This window comes from Podarcis raffonei, chromosome 2, assembly GCF_027172205.1.
Source record: "Podarcis raffonei isolate rPodRaf1 chromosome 2, rPodRaf1.pri, whole genome shotgun sequence".
NCBI lineage: Eukaryota > Metazoa > Chordata > Lepidosauria > Squamata > Lacertidae > Podarcis > Podarcis raffonei.
In genome coordinates, this window is record NC_070603.1 from 105,671,911 (window position 1) to 105,686,033 (window position 14,123).

At 48.7% G+C, this 14,123-nt stretch overlaps 1 protein-coding gene across 1 annotated transcript in view; it reads right to left on the reverse strand.

Moving 5' to 3' along the window:
- QARS1 (glutaminyl-tRNA synthetase 1) overlaps positions 1-14,123 on the reverse strand; it is a 33,861-nt gene that overhangs the window by 7,557 nt on the left and 12,181 nt on the right. The window contains exons 7-19 of the mRNA XM_053378420.1: positions 13,982-14,042; positions 12,649-12,720; positions 10,599-10,684; positions 9,399-9,485; positions 7,327-7,426; positions 6,556-6,634; positions 6,341-6,449; positions 5,505-5,635; positions 4,605-4,697; positions 3,454-3,591; positions 2,458-2,545; positions 1,177-1,323; positions 946-1,050 (exon numbers count right to left, since the gene is read on the reverse strand). Of these exons, the coding sequence (XP_053234395.1) occupies positions 946-1,050; positions 1,177-1,323; positions 2,458-2,545; positions 3,454-3,591; positions 4,605-4,697; positions 5,505-5,635; positions 6,341-6,449; positions 6,556-6,634; positions 7,327-7,426; positions 9,399-9,485; positions 10,599-10,684; positions 12,649-12,720; positions 13,982-14,042 (1,296 nt within the window). The remainder of the gene's footprint in view (positions 1-945; positions 1,051-1,176; positions 1,324-2,457; positions 2,546-3,453; positions 3,592-4,604; positions 4,698-5,504; positions 5,636-6,340; positions 6,450-6,555; positions 6,635-7,326; positions 7,427-9,398; positions 9,486-10,598; positions 10,685-12,648; positions 12,721-13,981; positions 14,043-14,123) is intronic.

Below are 14,123 nucleotides of genomic sequence, written 5' to 3' on the forward strand. Positions count from 1 at the left end.
CCCTTAGAAGACTGGGAGGTGGGTGAAAATAAGCCTCATTATAATGTGTTTGCATGACAAAACATACTTTTTAATAATATAACCGTGTGTGTATACAAACACTCAGGAACATATAAATGTATAACATTTATATTGGGCAGTGAAGTGATTTTTTATATTTTTTATCTCACATGTAGTATTGTTGGATGAACATCTTCCCAAGTAAGATAGGTGCCGATTGCAAGCTGCCAATCTGTCCAAGCACAGAGCAAAGGGCATGGATCTGGGGTTCAGCTTATCTCCCACCAGGCGTAGTTTTGGCAGGAAAGCCAACCTACATGAACAGGGCCCCTTTGGGTACCACGAGACGTGTTCTTGTGTGCATGGTTCTAATTTTTAAAATCTGTATTTTTAAAAGATGCAGAGATGGTCCAGGCCAGTAGAAGTGGCCACAAGGTGGACTTCTAATACAAACAGCCAATGACAGATTCAAAAGACACTCTCCGAGTCAGAGGAGCCGGCGCTACCAAGAGCAGTGAATTAATCTGCAGTGCAGCCATGGCGGCCATCCAGAGAATGCAAAAGCCACACAAAATTGCTGGAAAAAAGAAAAGGTGGAACCGCAAATGACAGTGGTGACTGCCAAGACCACCAGGAACTATGGGCAACTTGTAAATACATACCTTAAAACACCCTCCCATACAGGAGGGATCAGTGGAGACAGCAAAGTCCCTTTAAAATAAGAGCCTTTGTGCTGGTGCATTTTCCAAACCCCGCTTTCTAGCAAGGAAGAGATGATGCCTCATCTGCTCCAGAGTCCTACAGCAGAATGAAGCACGCCCAGCTGGCATCCGGTTGAGGCGGCCACAATTTTTGCAGCACCCCATTCTGTGCCCCCAGCGCCACAAATATCAGCTTTCTTCTCTTCCTTAATGCATTGCCTCTCCCTCCCATCCACAGGCTCACCTCCCGGAAGTCACTCTGCTCAATATAGACGGTTGGCTGGAAGGGGACTTTGTGGAAACCTTTGGTCTCATCAGCGGGGAAATTGGGTACGTCGATTTCTAAGGTCTGTAAGGAAGAAAGGAAGGATTGATGCACACTTGACAGGGGTGCTAAGAGAGGCCTAGATTTTACAGGGAGGTGGGCAAGGTAGCAAGCCACCCAGCCCCCACACTGCAAAGGCCGCAGGCTTACTTTGTGCAGTGCGGGAAAATTGACGATGGTCACGCACAGTGGTTCCAGCACGGCCATGACCCGGGGCGCCTGTTCGTTCAGCACCTCCCGCACACAGGCTTCCAGCATATGAGGCTCCATTGTGCACTGGGCGACTGTCACGCCCACCTGTCAAGAAGAGGTTGGAGTGAGCCAAGCAACAGGGAAAGGCCAACCTACCAGCTCCAAGCAAGAGGTGGGGAACATGTTCTCTCCTCAAGGCAGCCTTTCTCAACCTGTGGGTCCCCAGATGTTGCTGAACTACAACTCCCATCACCCCTAGCTAGCAAGGCCAGAGCTCAGGGATGATGGGAGTTGTAGTCCAACAACTTCTGGGAACCCACAGGTTGAGAACCACTGCTCCAAGGGCTGAACTCCCTTTGGGGAAAGTGGTCCCCAGGGGAATTGGGGGGGCCTACACACTTGTGGTGGGAGGTGCCAAAAGACGCACACCCCATTCGCTCACAAACTTTCCTCTGCTCGGCTTCCACACAGAGACAGGAAACTGAAAAGAAAGGGATCTGAGGACATGGGAATAAACCTCTTCTTGAATGATCAGCTCACTGAGCAGAGGAACGGCAGGGGGAAGGAGGCACGGCTTGGAGGGGGTGCGGGGCAGTCTCGATTAATAAGACTGACAAGATGGATTAGGCCCATGGAGCAGGGGTTCTTCATCCCGGCTCTAAGGGGAAGATGGCCGCCCTGTAGCTCAGTGGCAGAGCATCTGCTATGCATTCAGAAGGCCCAGGCTTCAATCCCTGGCAGTGTTGGGTAAGACTCACTGCCTGAAACCCTGGAGAGACACCACCAATCAGGGCAGACAATACTGAGCTAGACGGACCAATGGCCTGACTCAGTTTAAGGGAGGCTCCTATGCCAACACCTAGGCCGTTTTCAGGGGCCACAATCCCTATCTCTCCAATGCCCATATGGCTCCAGGGAGATGACACTTTTCCCTGCTGCCTCTGGAGGCATGGAGACAGAGGGTGTACCCTGTGGCTGCTTAACAGGAATCCAAAAGGTTCCTTAGTCAGGTCCACATTGAAGCCATGTAACTGAGGAGCACCTCCCCAACAAAGTTGCTGGGGGTGCACCCTGCTGCTCACGCCATGCTCCAAAGGAAAAAGTGGTGCGTAAGCTCCATGATATGCAAGCAAAACCCGGAACAGGGCCTGAACTCTGTACCCAGCACCCCATGGCATTTAGGCACCCACGCTTTCCCCTTGGCCGAGCTGCACCGAACCCCAAAGGACATGTCTTTACCCTGGCACAGAAGTTGTTGATTGCCTCTGCTGGGAAGCCTCGGCGCCGCAGAGCTGTCAGCGTAAAGAGTCGTGGGTCATCCCAGTCCCTGGAATGGCAATGGCAGCAGTGAGTGGCAAGAGGCAGAAAGAGGCCTTGCTCCAAAACATACCTGCCTAGTTCCTTCCCAGCATGCCATGCACGCATCCCCTCGCCCCCCCCCCACCTGGGACTACAGCACTGAAGTGAAATAGTGCCTTGTTCACCAACCAAGGGACTAAGGGCCGCTTGGATGGGTGGGTTTGAAGTATGCATGTGCTCGATTCTCCTATAAGCCACTTTGAGGATCATTACATCAAAAGGTGGGATTATTGATCTTCTAAAATGTCTGAGACCGCCAGAGGGAGAGGACGCAGCAGCAAAGGACCCCTCCATCCAGCTGAATTACTGCCTTCTTAGGCACATGTGAAGGGCTTTGGTGTTCAGAAAGCCCTCTAGGTGTTCTTGGACTGTTATTCCCACCAGCCTCAGCCAACACGGCTAAATGGCAAGGGATTATGGGAGTTGTAGTCCAAAGATGTCTGCAGGCACCTGGTTCCGCACCATACCAGGAAGGGTATTACAAAAGCCCTTTCCGCTGTTCTAACAAAACTTCACAGACTGAGGCACTGGGCCATTCAAGGAGGGACATGAATCCAGGGCTGCGGGGAGGGGCAGCATTAAGGGCTGGGAACAACTTGGGGGATGGATCACAGATTTTGCCCAGAGATGGGTAAAAAGAAGCTCATTCAGGGTATATTGCAAGTGGACTGTCCCATAAAATTACTTGGGAGCCTCATGTTCCTGTTAGGGATCTGAAGCCGATTATATTTCGTGAACTACCTTGGCAGTGGTGTTTTGCCCTGAAACGTGGCATACAAGTAGTAGTAGTAGTAGTAGTAATAATAATAATAATAATAATTATTATTATTATTATTATTATTATTATTATTTTAAAAAACAAACTCTGTTCCTCACCTGACAGCCCCTGAATCTACCAGGCGAATGATCTTGCGTTTGGAGACCACTGTGTAGAGGAGATTGAGGCGCCCGTACTCCCACTGCACGGGGCAGTAGACATCCAGGGCGTTGCACAGCCAGAAATAGGAGGAGCGTCTGCCAAGAGAGAGAAGAGCAGCAGCTGTCAGAGCAGCATTGGGGAACTTTCTCCAGTCCGGGGGCCACATTCCGTGCTGGGCAACCTTCCGAGGGCCGTGTGGCGGACGATGCCGACGGCAAAACCCGTCACAGGAACACGCAAAGCATTTTCCTTCAGTCTGCTTTCTACACTGGCACACAGCTTTCCCTCTCCTCCTTACATGCAGCCAAGAGGTTTTATTGGAGTTCAACAAGGGGGGGGAAGAGTCAAGGAAATTACAAAGCTTGGATAGTGAGGGGTGTGGCCAGAGGTGAGTCCTGAGGGCTGGACAAAAAAAAGTTTTGAGGCGGTCACATTGGTTCCTGGGCCTAAGACTCCACACCCCTGTGACAGGTCATTTATAACAGGAAAAAGCAGATCGATTCCTGTCAAGAGGCTGACGTCAGCTACCTGCTTGTGACTATCTGGCTTCGCAGAATTTGTTTGGCTTTCAGGACTCCTGTTTTTGAGCAAAAATAATTATGCGCAGTCAGGATGAGAGCAGGACAGAGACCCAGTCACAGGGGACCTACTAAAATCCTGCTGCATGATCAAGGCAGAAAATCCAGAGGCAGAGCGCCCCTGACAGACAGCCGACTATCTGACCTCTGTTCAAAGGCCTCCACTGAAGGAGTGGTCATTAGTTCCACCGCTGAACTCATCCTCAAGAAGTTTCCCCTAGCATCCAATTCAAATCTTCCCTTCTCTAACTTAAGCCCATTAGATCTAGTTTTCACCTTTGCCATGAGGGCCAGAAGCTTGCGTTCCACTAGAGGTAAAACCAGAATCCTCAGGATAGGATACCCAAGTGGCAGATTCTGCCCCTGTACAGATGAGGAGTCTACATCCATAGAAACCCAAGCCTCCTAAATCTGGGGTTCTATTTCTCCTCATAGGATAAGGGATTCCGCTACAGGCCTGTGGTTGCTCCCCACAACAGGAGAGCGTCTCAGCCACTTCCCAGTCAAGCAAGGAACTCTGTGCCTCTTACCTGGCCTGGAACTCTTTGGTACAGAGCGAGTGAGTGATGTTCTCTATGGAGTCGCAGAGGCAGTGTGTGTAGTCGTAGGTGGGATAGATGCACCTGGAACCCAGGGTACAGCTGTAAGGTCAAGAGCTCCAGAACCAGCCCACCTCTATGCAGCTCAACTCTTTTTCCACCCACAGCCTACCCAGCCATCAACCCCATCCCTCAAAATGCTCTTGCAGATCCACCGCACTACCATAGCGTGTGCCCTTGCTTTTAAGTCTGGTTGTGGGAGAGGCCAGCCTTCCAACCTGAGGAAAGCAAGGGTCGACAGTAACCAATTCAGAAGCACTCCCCCTTCCCCCCATTCCAAAATCCGAGAGCGCCAGCCACAGTTGTCAAAAATGTTTACTGGATTTGTGAGCCGCCATTTTGCCAAGGCCCCTGAGGTGGTTTGTAAGCTTTAAACAGCAAAACAGACACGTGATATGAAATGTAAAGAGACAAGAGTCCCATGGGGGCCAACTGGGAGCGGATGGTATGGGGGCCTCCTCAGCCAGGTCTCCCTCGCTTCCACCTTCCCTCAGAGCACGCAGGTCTTTAGGGGAAGGCGGGGGAAGGTTCTCGCCGCAATGGTTCTCCTCAGGCCATGGATGGTTCTGTCAGGGCCTGGTGGTCCGTGTGCTCCCCGGCCTAGTCTCCCTCAGTTCCATTTCCCTTCAGGGCACGCAGGGCTTTCTTAAGCAGTCCCAGGGACGGGAGGGAGGGGCTGCTGCACACACATGAAGCCCTATGGCACAGTCATCCGTCCCAACAGAAAATGTGGGCCAGAAACACCTAACCCATCTCTGAACCAGCAACCCCACAGGGTTCCCACCCAACCCTCCAATACCCACACCAGACACACACAACCATCTTGCATACCACTTGTCCCCAGTGCGGTGATGTGGTGTGTATTTGATGCGGTAGGCGACGGGGTCCATCTTCCCGTCTTCCATCACCAGCTTCATGCGCAGGGTGGCCTCGCCCTCTGCAAACTTCCCCTTGCGCATGTCCTGCAGAGGAGGAACCCAAGCTGGAGCTTTGAGCCAGCCAGACATGAAAACTCACCACGAGGTTAAAAAACGGCAGCTTCTGCCACCTCAGTTTTTGCCCTGTCAGGAGCAGCCTTCCGGTTGCTCTGCTCTACAGGCAGACACATGTATATACTGTACAACAAAGGCTGCTCCTCAAAATGCCAAATTCATGCCAATGAAGCCCAAGGAATGCAATCAGAGAGACGTATTTTTTTAAACTTATTTTGTAAAATTAACCCTGCTTCCAAGATTTGGTTATTTCAATGAGTTTTTGACCAGTAATGAAAGGAAATAAATTGAGCGGAAGGGCCCAGATAGAGGTAGTCAACATGCGATCCTCCAGATATCTGTTGGACTACAACTCCCATCATGCCTGACCATGGGCCACGCTGGCTAAAGCTGATGGGAGTTGTAGCACCATGTTGGCTACCCCCAGATTAGGACAAAGGACAATAGCCATCTAAGGAGGGCAGGGAGAGAGGTGTACAAAATAAGGACTCTGATTGCTGGAATCACACCTGTATAATTTTCTGAGCCATCATCGATTACTACAGGCATAACCATGAGGGCTAGAAACTTGTGGTGGTTGTTCTAAAAAAACACACACCAAAAAGGCAAGGCTGAGAATGCTGAACTCTGTAGCAGGGGAAGCCACCTTAGATTGCCCACATGAAATGGGAGTACCTCAAAAAGCAGGAGCGATTCCTCAACCGGCCGGTCTCGCCACGGAGAAGAAGGTGGATTATGTCCCTTGATTTCTTCCACCTTCTGGTGGCAAATGTAAGCATGGCCCCTGAGGGAGGGAAAGGACACAACCAGTCACAAGAGAAGGAAGAATGCACCTGTGGCGGAAGTCAGGTGTTAACCCTTTCCCCCTTTTCAGCATCCACCCTCCTCACCTCCGGATGAGATCCACCGCCCAGGTGTACAGCTGGTCAAAGTAATCGGAGGCGTGCGTCACCGCATAGGGAGTGTATCCTGGGGGAAACAAGGCCAGGCCATAAGAAAGTGTGCCCCCTTCATGCCATACTTGGCCCAGTCCTCACTGCTCCCCTCAAGCCCACGTCTTAGGGCAACAACTCCCCGAAACCCCCCCTCAGACATCAGGTCGGTCACTGTGAGAACAGGATGCTGGACTAGATGGGGCCATTGACTGCCTGATCCGGCAGGCTCCTCTCGTGTAAACAAGCTGTTGCTACTCTTAAAAGCTTCATGTAAACAAGCCATCTGTAAGGGCCTCATTGTTGTACTTGAGCTACACACCATGGTGCAAATTGGGCTAACCGGTGGTGGTTTTTTCTGCGGGTACCAACGCTGTTTTTTCGATGATGATAATGATGATAATAATAATAATAATAATAATAATAATAATAATAATAATAATTTATTATTTATACCCCACCCATCTGGCTGGGTTTCCCGAGCCACTCTGGGCGGCTTCCAACAAAAGAGGAGAGAAGCCACTGGTTAAAAGTGTGACACTTATTGTAACAACTTCATGGTGAGTACTGGCACCTGTTTTTCTAGAAGGAAAGCACTGATGTTAACCTAGCATGGGGTCCACAAAGCCAACAGCCTTCCACCCCACCCCCCACCCCGGTCCACCCAGAGACACAGCTCTCTTTCGCCCAGGCAACATTTCCACATTTTGTAGCACAAGGTGCACATACCTAACCATTCCACTATGTCCCTGATGGCTGTGAAGTACTTTTCTTCCTCTTTTTCAGGATTTGTGTCATCATACCGCAAAAAGCAAATCCCGCCATTTGCCTGGTTGTGGAGAGAGAAATTAAGCAGTACAATTAAGCCACCCAGGAGTTCAGCAAGACGTCAGCTTGGTGCCTAAAAGTACCGTATTTTTCGCTCTATAACACGCACCTGACCATAACACGCACATCGTTTTTAGAGGAGGAAAACAAGGGAAAAAACATTCTGAATGAAACAGTGGATGTATCATTTTTGTGCTTCATGCTGTGGCCACAGACATGTGATCTGATGGTGAATTTGGGATGACCCAATGCAAAAATCCTGAGAATTCCTGTGGATCCATGCTTTGTAACCACGTTTTTGCACCATTGCAGCCCCAGGCAACAGTGGGTGCGTGATTTTTTTGGTGCAGGCTGTAGCCATGGACATGCTATGTGATCTGATGGTGAATTTGGGGTGACCCAATGCAAAGATCCTGAGAATCCCTGTGGATCCATGCTTTGTAACCACATTTTTGCACCATTGCAGCCCCAGGCAACAGTGGGTGCGTGATTTTTTTTGGTGCAGGCTGTAGCCATGGACATGCTATGTGATCTGATGGTGAATTTGGAGTGACCCAATGCAAAGATCCTGAGGATCCATGTGGATCCATGCTTTTTAACCATGTTTTTGCACCATTGCAGCCCCAGGCAACAGTGGGTGCGTGATTTTGGGGGGGCAGGCTGTAGCCATGGACATGCTATGTGATCTGATGGTGAATTTGGGGTGACCCAATGCAAAGATCCTGAGGATCCATGTGGATCTATGCTTTGTAACCACATTTTAAATGGGGAGCGAAGGAAAAACAAAGAAGGGACATGAGGTGGTGTGCAGAGAAGCAGCTGGCTAAGAATGCAGGAGAGGGATTTAACGGGAGGGAGAAAAGAAAGGCAAAAGTTTCCCCCCACCCCAGCCATTTCTCTCTCTCTCTCTCTCTCTCTCTCTCTCTCTCTCTCTCTCTCCCTCCCTCCTGCATGTTTTCAGCAGCACCGAGCACAGAGACGACACTCTGCTTTCCTCTCTGCTTGCCTGGAGGGGAGGGGCTTTCCCTGCTCTTTGTTCCGTTTCAGCAAACACAGCAAGGAAACAGAGGAGGGTGGGCAGTAAGACCCTGAGGCAGAATGCAGGAAAGCAGCCACTTCCTCTTTTCAGGTTTCCCTTCTCCGTGAAGCGCGATTTGATTTTTGCCTGATTTTTCGGCTCCAGGGACCACACATTCGCTCAATAACACGCACAGACATTTCCCCTTCCTTTTTAGGAGAAAAAATCTGCGTGTTATAGAGGGAAAAATACGGTAATTCCATTTTGTCATTCCCCTCCCTCCCCTCTTCCTACAAATCCCTTTAAGTTCTAATCATTACTGAAACAAAATACCTTTTCCTTATGGCTGCCAATTTAAGCAATGCACGTCGCTATACATAATTTCATATCTGCAATAATGCTGATATATATACACTTTGACACAACTTGGTCAATACATTCGGAAATGTTTATCTGAGTGTTCACTGTTGTTTAATTTTTAGTTTTAATTTCATGTAATAGTTGCACGTCATATGCTTTAAGGTGAACAAAGATATAGCTCAGCGCAAGTGTGTTAAGACAGTTTAAAGATGAAAATGGAGAAAAAGGAAGTTACCTCAAAAAATAAATAAATAGAATTGACATGTTCCAATTTGAAACTTCAAATTAACATGTAGGGAGTACGGTGCACACTAACGATGTATAAAATACTAATAAATGCCTGCTTTCAAACAAGGTACATATAATCCTACTGTTATGTCTTCTGGCCTATTCATCTATCATATGTTCTTATATGCTATGAGCCACTTTAGGGCCTATCTTTTTTTGCGGGGGGGGGGGGGGAATGATGCACACATCGCAAGATGAATACGAGGCTGTCCCTCCCCACTCACTATTGCCTTCCACCCCAACCCCAGTTCAGCAAAAAGCTGAGTTCGCAGCAGGGCAGAGTGTGGAAAAGTGACCGGTCTCTCACCTTGGCAAAGCCGAAGTTAAAATTGATAGCCTTGGCGTGGCCAATGTGCAGGATGCCATTGGGCTCAGGAGGGAACCGAGTGCGCACCTGTGGCAGAAGACATTTTCAACGCAGTTAACCGAGATCTCCTTGGATGCAGTCGCCCCCTCAAATCTCAAAGACACACCACACCCAGCCCCTCCCAAAGGCCAGGGCGGGGCCTCCCCCCGGATCATAAGCTATGACAAAAATGTAGGTAAAAAGGTAAAGGTAAAGGACCCCTGGATGGTTATGTCCGGTCAAAGGCAACTATGGGGTTGCGGCGCTCATCTCGCTTTCGGGCCGAGGGAGCTGGTGTTTGTCCACAGACAGCTTTCCGGGTCATGTGGCCAGCAGGACTAAACAGCTTCTGGTGCACGGAGAACCGTGACGAGTGCCAGAGTGTACGGAAATGCTGTTTACCTTCCCACCGCAGCAGTACCTATTTATCTACTTGCACTGGCGTGCTTTCAAACTGCTAAGTTGGCATGAGCTAGGAACAAGCAACGGGAGCTCACCCCGTCGTGGGGATTTGAACTGCTGACCTTACGATCAACAAGCCTGGTGGTTTGGACCACAGCGGACCCTGCAGGAGTCTGCAGCAACATCCAGCTCACTAAGCAACCATGGCTGTGTCCTCTTTTCTTACAACTTGACATCGCATACACGCTAAAGGCGGGGGGGGGGGGGGAGAATTTGGCTGTCTACAAGGCCTCAATTGCAGGGCTTCTGGTCCCTCCCATTAAGCACAGTACATCCTTAGGGATTTAGGACATGGAAAACAGCAGCTTCACGGCCGAGGAAGTGAGGACTAGGGAAAACAGAGGTCTCTGCTGTTTCTCAAAAACCTCTGCAAAGGCGAACCCTTGTTCACCTGCACATGATTGGCATCAGATTTCTTCTTCCAGTGGAAACTGTTGCTGGGCAGGAGAGAGTAAATCTGGCACCTGGAAAATGCCAGGTTTTTGCTCCCATGCACAGACACCCTTGTCCTATGCCTGCTAGAGCTATGCATCTGTGGCATCTCACTGCTTCCCCAAATCTGGGTTTTGCCATAACAGCAGCTCGAGGGGCACAAGGTTTCACAGGGACTGAGAGATGCAAGTTATGGGGGTCAACTGCTCCATGAACCCAGCCTCCCATAGGAAGAAGGACGGAATATCTCCACCCCCCCAAGAGCACCTGTCCGCCTGTGATCTCCAGATGCTGCTTCAGTAAGTTCATGGTGTTGGGTGTGACAACGTAGCCTTCCGTTTTGTAGTTCTCACCTGGAAAGGTACAAGGGACATGATCAGCACACGGTATGCAAATCAGCGAACTGCAGGCAGTGGCAGCTGAATAGTCTTCTGCATTAAAATCAAATCTCTGTGCCCAGAAGGAACAAAACACACCAGTCGCAGAACCGTGATAATTTTGCATTAAAGTTTCTTCACTGTCGTTCTTTAGTTGATCATTTGCCCAGGTTTGCGGAGCTTAGTAATGTGGGGTTGTGGCTTCATAAGCGATCTTCCCTACCTACCACCCCCAAACGCACTCGTTTTTTGGCAGAGTCAGGTGCTGTTGGGTGCTGCCTGGTGGCAAGTGAAGCAAACTCCATTTATAAGAGATAAGCCACCGAAAGCCTAAATATAAGCAGCGTCACCATCAGAGCAGGGCTTGGAAGCAGGGGTCCAGGTCCACACTCAAAAGCACAAGCAAGGCCACAGCAATTTTGCCCAAAAGCCGATTGTGCTATGATGCTGTTTTGCTACTGTTTTGTTTTAAATACTGCGGCGATTTAGCTTCTATATATGCATATCCGTGCACCTGTAGGCATGTACAGTGGTACCTCAGGTTAAGTACTTAATTCGTTCTGGAGGTCCATTCTTAACCTGAAACTGTTCCTAACCTGAAGCACCACTTTAGCTAATGTGGCCTCCTGCTGCTGCTGCGCTGCCGAAGCACTATTTCTGTTCTTATCCTGAAGCAAAGTACTTAACCCGAGGTAATATTTCTGGGTTAGCGGAGTCTGTAACCTGAAGCGTATGTAACCTGAGGTACCACTGTATTACAGTTTTTATTGGGGGGGGTGTTTCCATTACATCAAAGAAAATAGAATGAAAGGCACTCTATACCATATGTCATGGACATGTCCAGAGATTAAATTTTTTTGGGATATGATCCATGAAGAGATTAAAAAATTGATAAAAGTATCGTATACCAAAAGGGCAGAAGTATATCTATTAGGAATTTTGAATAAGGACATTCCCATTGACAAAATTAACATATTTCTGTATGCAACAACGGCAGCGAGAATGTTGGTAGCCAGTCACTGGAAAGGAAATTATATCCCAACAAAGGGGGAATGGATGTGAGTACCTGGAGTTAGCAAAATTGACATATTTAATAAGGCATAAATCAAAAATTATAATTCAGAAACAATGGAAATGTTTAAATGATTATTTTATACAAGCAGGGCTCAAATACGAAAGTTTGGTTGTGACTAGACTAACCTTGTGAAGAATACAGAGAACATAAAGATTTGATTGATTGTGAAAGAATTCAAGGAAGGGAAATGACTGAAGAACAGATGTAAACGTGAGCAAGATAACTAAGAGACGTGCGGTGAACGCGGTGGAAGTCTTTTAAAATATTTTAACTAAGATTATAAACTGTAGTGTTTGAAGCAAGAATTTGGTAATATTTTCTTTTCTCTTTTCCTTTGGTCTGTTTTCTTATAACTTTTCTTCTTTCTTTCTTATTAGTTTTCATTTTGGAAAATCTGTATATAAGGATGTTTACGATGCTATGTATCTTTTTTTGTTCTTTTTAGTGGAAAAAATCAATAAAAATTATTTAAAAAGAAAAAACTGCAACCCGATACTGACCAAGCTGTACGGTTTTGTTTTCATCTGTCTTTATAGGCCCACCACAGCCTACAATGATAACATTCAAGGATTTGTACGGTAAGCTGCCTTGAGTTCTGCCTTGTCATGGAAATGCAGGGTGCAAATATATCCCAATATATAAATAAAATGTCTCCTAAACCCACAGGCAGGCTCCTGGTGCGCCATTTCCCACAACCATATGCATGAGCACAGTACAACTGGATACTGGCCCTCCTGACCCCAATCATTCCTTTCTTTGACATCAGGCAATATCTGCGGTTTCCACAGGCCCTGGAATATCAGGGAGCTCATTGGTGAAGGTGAGAAACTGGCTGTAGAGAGATACGACCTCCAGGGCAGCTTACCTGGCTTATGGAATTTAAGAGCCTCGCCCCTCAGCTGCTCCATAAGGGATTTCGTCTCTTGGCATGCATCACCTGGAGGGAAAGCAGCGGAGGTCAGGATTCTACCACTGCAGAAGCCAGAGACTCAAGAAACAGACCCCCTTTTGCAGCAGCAACTGGAATAACTTCCTTCCCTTGCAATCTTTTAGCATCTCCACATACGACTAGCAATCTCCTGCCTGAAATTCTGAGAGCTGCTGCCAGTCCGTGTAGGCAATGCTGAGATGGACCAATGGTCTGGTTCGGTATAAGGCAGCTTCCTATGTCTTTCCTCTCCTCCTGTTGGAAACTCCTCCAGCCAGGGCTTCTCTCTTGTCGCTCGTCACTCGGCCACGTACCTTAACTAACACTAATACTGTAGAACAGAGAGCCAGCATGCATAGTTGGGGGAGAGACAGCCAGAAGTAAAAGGAAAGCATTTGTCAGGAGTCTCATAGCCCTTACATGCTACAGCCTGAAGGACTCACAGCCCTGGCTATGGTCAGAGGTCACGTGGTGCAGCAACCCCCCTAATGCAGGTCTGGGTCTGCTTCATGCCTACATCGATCTCCCTACACAGGAATGGAGGAAGCTGCCTTGGACAAAAGCCATTGGTCCATCTAGTTCAGGACTGACTATACTGGCTGGCAGAGCATCTCCCTTCCCAAGCTCTACTGAACTTGGAACCTTCTGCATGCATAGCATATGCTCTACCGCTGAGTTATTGCCCTTCCTTGGGAAACCTATACGTACGATCTTCAGCTTCTCACAACAGGAGTAAGGCAGAGGAGAAGAAGAACCAAGTTTTGTCACCCACAGATACGGAAAGCCTTTGTAAGGCTGTTGTCACGATGAATTACTTCTCGAGAACACTAGAGGGCGCACTACATCTCTGCCAAAGCTCATCACATGAAGGTTTCAGCAGGTGAGTGGAATTTTCCACAGCAGCAAGTTATTATTAAGAACTTAAGAACCACCTGCTGGATCAGCTCAGCATCTAGTTCTCACCAGATGCCTGTGGGGAAACCAGCGACCAGAGCAGGAGCAACAAGGGCACGCTGCCCGATTTCCTGGGGGAGCGGGTTCCCTAGTGCGCTGCGTGATTATTGTTTTAAAAGCGACACAGCAAACACAATGGGAAGATACTGCTGACAGCATTGCACCCTCCCAGTCCTCTGTGTGCCCTTTCCTGAGAGAGAGAAGGGCGCTTGGGTCCGGCAGAGCTGTGTGCTTGCCAGGAACAGGCAAACATCAAGAGCAGCTATGAGGCCTCCAGAACAAACACAAGGGAGAGCAGGTTCAGCCAAGGACTTACCGTTCTCCACCACTGCTGCCTTTCCCTTCTTGTCTGGCTCGGTGGCACGGGCCTTCGGGGCCTGACAAAGCAACAAGGAAGAATTTAACTGGACCTGGCCTTGAGGGCCTCCGTGGTGAAGAGGAGCCAAGGTTTTAAAGGC